The sequence below is a fragment of the Brachionichthys hirsutus genome, unplaced genomic scaffold (assembly GCF_040956055.1).
Source record: "Brachionichthys hirsutus isolate HB-005 unplaced genomic scaffold, CSIRO-AGI_Bhir_v1 contig_198, whole genome shotgun sequence".
In the NCBI taxonomy this organism is placed as follows: domain Eukaryota; kingdom Metazoa; phylum Chordata; class Actinopteri; order Lophiiformes; family Brachionichthyidae; genus Brachionichthys; species Brachionichthys hirsutus.
The window spans coordinates 66,665-75,438 of NW_027180585.1; the positions used below are offsets into that span (position 1 = coordinate 66,665).

General features: G+C 40.4%; 1 protein-coding gene across 1 annotated transcript; it reads left to right on the top strand.

Annotated features, from left to right (window-relative positions):
* Positions 1-1,005: 1,005 nt before the first annotated feature.
* Positions 1,006-4,139, top strand: LOC137916050 (cytochrome P450 1A1-like). Its single transcript, XM_068759170.1, has 6 exons — positions 1,006-1,848; positions 1,947-2,073; positions 2,147-2,236; positions 2,474-2,597; positions 2,740-2,826; positions 3,082-4,139. Exons 1-6 carry the CDS (start codon positions 1,006-1,008, stop codon positions 3,377-3,379), a joined length of 1,569 nt encoding a protein of 522 aa, XP_068615271.1. The 3' UTR covers positions 3,380-4,139.
* The last annotated feature ends 4,635 nt before the right edge of the window (positions 4,140-8,774 follow it).

Here is an 8,774-nt window from a genome sequence, read left to right on the forward strand (position 1 = left end):
CAAAGACGAATTGAACTTATCTATCTCTGCAGGGCTGCGCGGTTAACCCCCCCCCTCCGAGCATCCTCTTCAAAGGGGGGGTGAGGGCTGGATCACTCAGCTCTCACGCAACTCGTCAATGTTTAACTGCAGCGGGGAACAGAACAGGTACACGCACGAACTGTTGTCACGACATGCACCTGACTGGGAAGGCGCGTCTTTGATCTTAGTCCCGTGGACTAAATGAAATAGATTTTAGAAGAAAGCAAAGAAAAAAAAGCACGTTTAACTTGTTGGTCAATATTTTTCGAAAAGGAAAGTCCCCTGATGTTTACTTTGAAGTTTTCGTTTTGTCACGCGAGAGTAATCCGTTTTTTTTCTTCTTAAATTCACCAATCTATCTAATCTATATCACATTGCACGAGCATTTCTAACAAAATATCGATTCAAATCAGTTTGAAATCACGTCACTAGCAAATAATTAAATTAGAGCTAGAGAGAGAGAGGGAGAGAGGGGGGGGGGGGGGGGGGGGGGGTGTGATTACGTCACGAATTGCAGCCAATGAAACTGTTCAGCGCTCTATAAAGCAAGTCGTCATTCTCTGTTTTAGGAGCTGGACAATAACTCTCTACGTGAGATTTATACTATTTGGAAAAGTTCTTCCAGGTCCAAAGAATTGTTCCAGTTTTTATACTTCACTGAGGTAAGACATATATTATCGCCTACCTGTTAATAAGCATGCATGCATTTGGTGTTTGCAGTTGCAGCTTTAATACGTGTTTTATCATGAGATTGAATTTTTGGGTAGTGACAAGAAACTTTATATTGCTTGCTGCTTTGCATCGCCTGCCTCTTGTAAAGCATGCTTTTGTACAGAATGCGAGTCTGCAGAATCCGAACAAACACCGTCTTCAATTACTCTAAACTTTGTGGTGCATGTTGCACAACATCGCTCTTCAATACCGTAATGCCCCTCCTATCTCATTTCCAGGTAAAGTAGAGAAGCTGAAAAAAGAGCTGTCATCATGGCCCTAATGATACTGCCGTTAATTGGATCGGTGTCTGTATCTGAGAGTTTGGTGGCTATAACAACAGTCTGTCTGGTCTACCTGATTCTCAAATTTTTCCGCACTGAGATTCCTGCGGGCCTTCGTCGCCTTCCTGGTCCAAAGCCCCTGCCAATCATTGGGAATGTGTTGGAAGTCGGCAGCAAACCTTACCTGAGTCTCACCGCCATGAGCAAGCGCTACGGTGATGTCTTCCAGATCCAGATTGGTATGCGTCCTGTGGTGGTGCTGAGTGGCATTGAAACAGTACGACAGGCTCTCATCAAGCAAGGGGAAGAGTTTGCGAGCAGACCTGACCTGTACAGCTTCAGGCACATCAACAATGGCACGAGTCTGGCTTTCAGCTCAGATCAGGTTGGAGTGTGGCGAGCCCGCAGGAAGCTGGCCTACACTGTCCTGCGTTCCTTTGCCACGCTGGAGGGCACGACCCCAGCGTACTCCTGCATGCTGGAGGAGCACATCTGCAAAGAAGGAGAGTATCTGATCAAAGAGCTCAACACCGTCATGGAGGCTGATGGTAGTTTTGACCCCTTCCGCTACATTGTTATCTCCGTTGCCAACGTGATCTGTGGAATGTGCTTCGGCCAGCGCTATGATCACAACAACCAGGAGCTGCTCAGTATTGTGAACCTCAGTGATGAGTTCGTACAGGTGGTGGGCAGTGGCGGTAACCCAGCAGACTTCATCCCCATCCTTCAGTACCTGCCTAGCACAACAATGAAGAGGTTTATGAGACTCAATGCCCAGTTCAGTGCCTTTGTGAAAAAGCTTGTCACCGAGCACTATGCCACTTTTGACCAGGTATGCCACAGGATGAATCGCACATAGTTTGTCTTGCTCCATATTTTGTAAAACAAGCCTTAACTTGCCTCTTTTTCTTACATTCATTTTTCTTTCAGACCCGTATTCGGGACATCACAGATTCCCTAATCGATCACTCTGCGGACAGAAAGCTGGATGAGAACTCCAATATAAAGATATCCGATGATAAGATTGTAGGAATTGTCAACGATCTGTTTGGAGCTGGTGGGTTGAAATAATGTAGATACAGAATGATTTCATCAATAATGTCCTCACAGAGGTGTCTTTTGACTTCTAGGTTTTGACACCATCTCCACTGCCCTGTCCTGGTCAGTGATGTACTTGGTAGCTTATCCCGAGATACAGGAAAGGCTTTTTGATGAAATTAGTAAGTACAATTCACGCACACTTAATATTTTTTGTATATTACATTTGTCTTTCAGGATGGTAAAGATCTGTTAATTACACAAGTGGCAATATATATATATATATATTACAGGATCAAACATGTTGGTGCTTTTGAGAATTGATTGCAATTTCTTTAATCAATTAAAAAGTGTGAGATGGGTTTGCAAACTTCATCTTCATCCTGAATTAATAGAAAACTATCTTTTCTCAATTCCAGAGGGCAAAGTTGGTCTTGAGCGCACACCTGTTCTGTCTGACAAATCCAACTTACCCTTTCTGGAGGCGTTTATCCTGGAGATCTTTCGGCATTCTTCATTCCTTCCCTTCACTATCCCTCACTGGTGAGTTTTACAATTTTTAGATGCACGAAAGTACAACAAATATTCATGAAACAAACAAAAATATAGCTATTTAAAAAACAAGTATTTATGTAATACAGATATGTAAATGTGAAAAATGTCCTAAAAAAATCTTCTTTTTCAGCACATCCAAAGACACATCTCTGAACGGCTACTTTATTCCAAAAGACACCTGTGTTTTCATCAATCAGTGGCAGATCAACCATGATCCGTAAGTTCTTTTATTATGCTTTTTTTTTTGGCAATGCCAAAAGGGTTGAATATGGCTGATATGTCAGAGCTGTCTGGCATAACCAGAAGATCTAGCCTTGTTAAAGCAAATAAAAGTTATTCAAGGGAACACCGCTGACAAATGCATGCAATCCACTGCTAATTTGTCCTGGAAGAGGACATTAATCCTCCAATTGATTGGGGACCTATGATCAACAGTTGTGTAATTTTTGTCTTCACACACTGTATTATTCAGAAAGCTGTGGAAAGATCCATCTACCTTCAATCTTGATCGCTTCCTGAATGCTGATGGCACTGAGGTCAACAAGATGGAGGGAGAGAAAGTGACTGTTTTTGGCTTGGGAAAACGTCGGTGCATTGGCGAGTTGATTGCACGAAATGAAGTTTACCTCTTCTTGGCAATCCTCATCCAGAGGCTTCAATTCCTCCCAATGCCTGGAGAGCCACTGGACTTGACCCCAGAATATGGTCTCACAATGAAGCACAAACGCTTCCCTTTGAGAGCCAATCAAAGAACAAGGAATGAGCAGTGACTCTATTCAGAATGTACCATATATCACTCAGAAAGTGGTATAAGTTGACTTTAACACTGTATGGAGCATAAGAAAGTAAGGAGTCAGAGAAAGTAGAATCTTACTCAGAATGTCAGCATCACATGCCAAATTTCACAGCGCGAATGGCGTTGGAGCAAGTAAATGAATGTCGCTTGCAGGAGATTGTCTGAGATGTTAAGGTTTGCGTAAATACCTAATTGCACATGAGTGAAGTATAAGGAGATGCTTGGTTCTCCTGTATTGTGCAGTAATCTAAACTACTTTCATTTAGAGGAATGCTCTTTGAGACAAACAATGTTTTACAGGACAGGCAATACTAATTAGACCACTGTATTGTGCATGATTTTCTTCTGTGACATGCGACTCTCATCAGACATTACTTTTTGATACCATTTATAATTGTATTTAATTTTGTGTAATTATATTATAAAACACATATATGAAACTGAAGCTATATTTGTATCCCAAAATGTGATTTGAGTGTGCGTGCATGCCTGTGTGTGCGTTTATAACGTTTCTTGTATTTTAGAGTCTAGTTTTTCATATTTTTAGGTGAGTTTTATTGTGACTAAAATTGAGTGTCAGAGTTCCAGTGATTTTTCGATTTTTTTAACATTGGAAGGCTATGCAATTTTCTATTTCTGTTTCTAATGTAGCAATGATTTTATAATCTATGGGGCATGTAATGGGGCCAGTCTTAAATCAGCCACACGAAAAAATAAAGAAAAATGTTTGAAAATCGTCTCGTTCCTATCGTTTATTTGATTAGAGAAAAAAAAACATGAAACACTGATGAGGCAGCGATAATCCGCAAATTTATGACTATGTCAGAGTTATAAATTCACTCTTGATCTGAAGTAAACAGGAAGAGAACGTAACGTGACGCAACAAGCCCACGTGATTGATAAAGGAAGTGACGTTTGCATCAAGCAGGGGAATAACGCAAACAACAGCTGGCTTCACTTCACAGCTGTCTGCAGATTAATTTTAAGAAGGTAAGGCTTCGTACTAGTCTCTGAATATATTTAAAATAAATATTCAAAGTGTTAAGCATAGTTATAAAAGTTAAAACAGTTCACCAGACAAGAACCGGCCGGTACAGGCGAAGCTCATGTTAGCTGTCTAGCTAGCTGCACAGCTTGTTGGTTGTATGGATAAGTATTAATTCTACGACAGAGTTTCACAACAGACGATAATCTATTTAAAGTTACAAAGGTTAGCGCCATAGCTATGGCTAGCTGTCATATTATAAATATTACCCAGTTATTTGTTGGACTAAAGAGTTGTGTCTAAAATCACAATATTCCACCTGGTACCCTCAACAGTATAAATATCACTGGGTAAAATCACAATATTCCACCTGGTACCCTCAACAGTATAAATATCACTGGGTAAAATCACAATATTCCACCTGGTACCCTCAACAGTATAAATATCACTGGGTAAAATCACAATATTCCACCTGGTATCCTCAACAGTATAAATATCACTGGGTAAAATCACAATATTCCACCTGGTATCCTCAACAGTATAAATATCACTGGGTAAAATCACAATATTCCACCTGGTACCCTCAACAGTATAAATATCACTGGGTAAAATCACAATATTCCATCTGGTACCCTCAACAGTATAAATATCACTGGGTAAAATTGTCATCGTTAGAGAAGTGCATAGAAAAAAAGGCATGGGGGTGATCATTATTTGTCTTGTGTTTTTAAATCACAGGGTCGCAGTGAACATAATGGCCTCAGACTGGTTCGGTGGTGTTGTGTATGTAAACTGTGGGCTGACATTGGGAGTTTATCAGGGAGAGGTGGCATCTGTTGAAAACGACCCTATCGCAATGGGATCAAAGGTCACTTTCAGGTAAGGAAGAAAAATTATTTTGACAGATTTCATCCTACACATGTTTTTTTTTTAATGCAGATGTAATACACTGTCCTTGCACAGCAGCACACAGCTTTAGAAGGCAATATTATAAATATAAAAAATATTTGTAACTAAATAAAGAGCATTATATAGCCTTGGTGGTGGTATATAGATTGCGCATCTTTATCCACACAGTGAGCCATGTCAGATAGTTTTATATTTGTCCATGTCAGCCAAAAACAAATCTCTCAAAATGTAGAGACTTGTTGAAATACAAAATACAAATGCATGTTGAAAGACATACAAGCGTTCCGAGATACGAGCAAGCCTGCGAGCAACATTTTGCTTTGAGATGTGCGCACTCATCCAGATGCTGACGCTGCAAGCGCTCCAAGCCTGCTTCACTCATTCAGTTATTTTCACTGTATTTGTGAATATTCTTTATAATAATTCATGGGTTCAGAGAAAGGGAGTGGTGAGGATGGGCGTGACAAGGAAAGATGCGTGATGGCAATGGAGATGAAGCACGGCATTATGAAAATTAATGTAATTAAAAATGACCGAGGTGTCCGCGTAAGTGATTTGGCACGCCAGTACGAGATGACTATTATTTCTAAGTCTATGAAAGTGTATGTGCAAGGTTCAATTACAGTATAAAGTGTCTACATAATATACCGTCCAACTCTCGCTGCCTCCCTCTTCCTCCGCACTGCGCACTGCTGTTAGCGCTATCGTCTGTCTCGAAGTTAATCTCATAATAAAACCACAATTTATATTATATTAATACTGCATATCATTTATAATATCATTCTGTATGTGTGTATCTATATAGAAATTAAAAAGTGCATTCCATGGTTATTAGTGTTTTAATTGTTTTCAGTTATTTTATATGGGAAAAATTGATTTGACATACGAGCAATTTTAGTTGCGAGCTTGGTCCAGGTACTAATTATACTCCTATGTCGAGGTATTATTGTATAATATAAGGAAACATTTGGATAGGCAGGATATTAGAAGCATTGTGTAAGTCACTCTGTGACTTTTGTCGGAATTTGTTTAAGTCCGATCACTTTCACAGTCAGGATCACTGAACAATGGGGAAGTCAAAGGGGAATCAAACTAGCTAATGGACAATATGCAATACTTTTCAGGCAAGTTGTAAAAATGACCTCTGCCAGAGCTTTTCCTGTGCACAGACGGTGATGCTTGCATAATAGGAAGCCATGGTATTTTTTTTATTTGAGGGGGGGGTGGGTGTATTGATATAGCAGACAAAAAAAAATATTCTGTTTTCAACACTCGTAGCTTGTTGAACCAGTGTTACTCCTTTTGTCCCATTCATTCCTATTTGGTGGGAAGAGCATGGAACCAAAACGTCTCACTGTATCTCCCTTTAAGATTCCCATAGCGTGCTAAAGCCTCGTATCAAAGTTCCTCTTTACAATATGTTTGTGACTAAGATCAATAAACATTCCCCCTCCCTTTCTGTGTTTTCTCTTAAAGAAAGCCTGGCTTATTGCCTTTCAGTCTCTTGTTCTCTCTTTCTCTCTCCTGTCCACCCCCCCCTCAGTGCTCCGTGCAGGAAATTCCCCCGCCCCCAACAACAGGAAGCCATGTTGTCCCAGTATGCTCGGAAGGTCAACGCGATATCAATTGTGGAAGTTTACCCTTTGAGTTTGTATTTTAATCTCCAGCAATTAGGATGATGGTCAGGGAGCTAATGCCCAAATTACATGGGGACAAAGTGCTGAGTGGCTTGGGCAGGGCTGGTCCTTTCACACGCAATGCCATGCTCAGAAGAAACCCCCAGCCATAAGGAAGGGAACGCAGGGTGGGCCATTGCTTATATAAGATCACAGATTCCAGAAATGTATCTGACATTGATCTTTCTAGGAGAGAAGGGTGAGAACTCAGAACGAGCTTTTGTGAATAATGGGTAGATCTGCAGAAGCTGAATTGCATTCCATTCCATTCTCAAACAAATCTCATTAAAAGGACATTTTGAGAGACGACCTCTAGAATTTGCCCTTATGAAAGCTGTTCTCATGACCAACGTGTCATCTTTGTATATGGAGTGAAATTTCAGGCACTTGATTTTTAAATCCCTCGTTTTTAAACCTCTATGCATGTTGTGTGGCCTTATTTGGTTTAGCTTCATGCTAATACTGAGCTGCCATGCCATGCTCATATGTTTTGAATACATTACTGCCAAAACTGCCCTTTTCACATCTGAACAACAGCACCTCCCATCCGTTGATTCTACCTTTTTATACATAACCATGAGGCAGAATAAAAGCAGCTTTTACCACAACCTGTCCACACAAGATCAAAAAGAGCTTCAATGCACATGTAGCGGACACAATGCAGCTTCAGCCCTGTATTATGAGGGACATTCAGATGAACCGGTCCAGTTTATTTTAATCAGGGGGGGGGAGAGACACCACATGATCTAGATCTGATCGAAATTCAATTGAGATGCATGTTATACCCTTCCACCAAATGTAATTGATTGAATAATTGTTGCATAGTCCTTCTAATTAACAGGGAGACAAACTAGCACCGACCACCTTGGCAGAAGTAATGAAGACGACGAGGAGGCGCTCCTAAAGTATCAGCATTATCATCCAAAGCTGAGGGTTGCCAAAAATGTTACTCAAAATAAAGGATGCAAAAGTAGCTTGGAAGCAACGATATGCAGACTCACAACAATCAGTCACATAACAAATCATTTACCGGTAATCTTTTCCATTCTACACTTAAAAAGGTGCTATCCCAGAAATCACCTCATCTTCAGCAGCTTATCCGGGTCACGAGTTAGGCTGGAGCCTATCCCAGGTGACATCTGCCGGAAGGCAGGGAAGACCGTAGATATGTCGCCAGTTTATCGCAGGGCCACACGTAGACAAAGACCCAGTGAATTTAGCATGACATGGGGAGAACATGTAAACTTCACACACAAAGGTGGAATCGAACCAAGGACCTTCTTGCTGTGAGGCAATAAACTACGTTCTAAATCGAACTAATGGTTTATTTAGTTTCTTCAGTCTTTTAATATTAATATTGATCAATATAGAAGAGGCGATTGCGATATTCTTTTGTTGATTCAATTGGTCCTACTACCTTACTACACATTGGAGCCGTGCCCAGTTCATTCAGAGCATGACTCAGCACTTCCTAATAAATAATAACAATGTTGGTTTGAGTTCGAATTGCTCTACATCCTGGTTAAAAAAAAATAAAAACCACCCCCTCTTATCCAAAATGTTGGACTAATTTCAATTATGGTCTACCTGCTACATATAATGAATAGGGGTTTGTAGATCACTTTGTTGTGCACTGTCTTTGTTTACACTGAATTTAGTCACATTGATATTATTTAATATTTTATGCGAGTAGTGGTGGAAACACTAATTACCAGTTGAGTAATCGCCTCATTAATGAGGGGAATAAAACCTTTGTCACTGAAGTGGTTTACTGTGATATTGAGGCAGGACTTGCATCC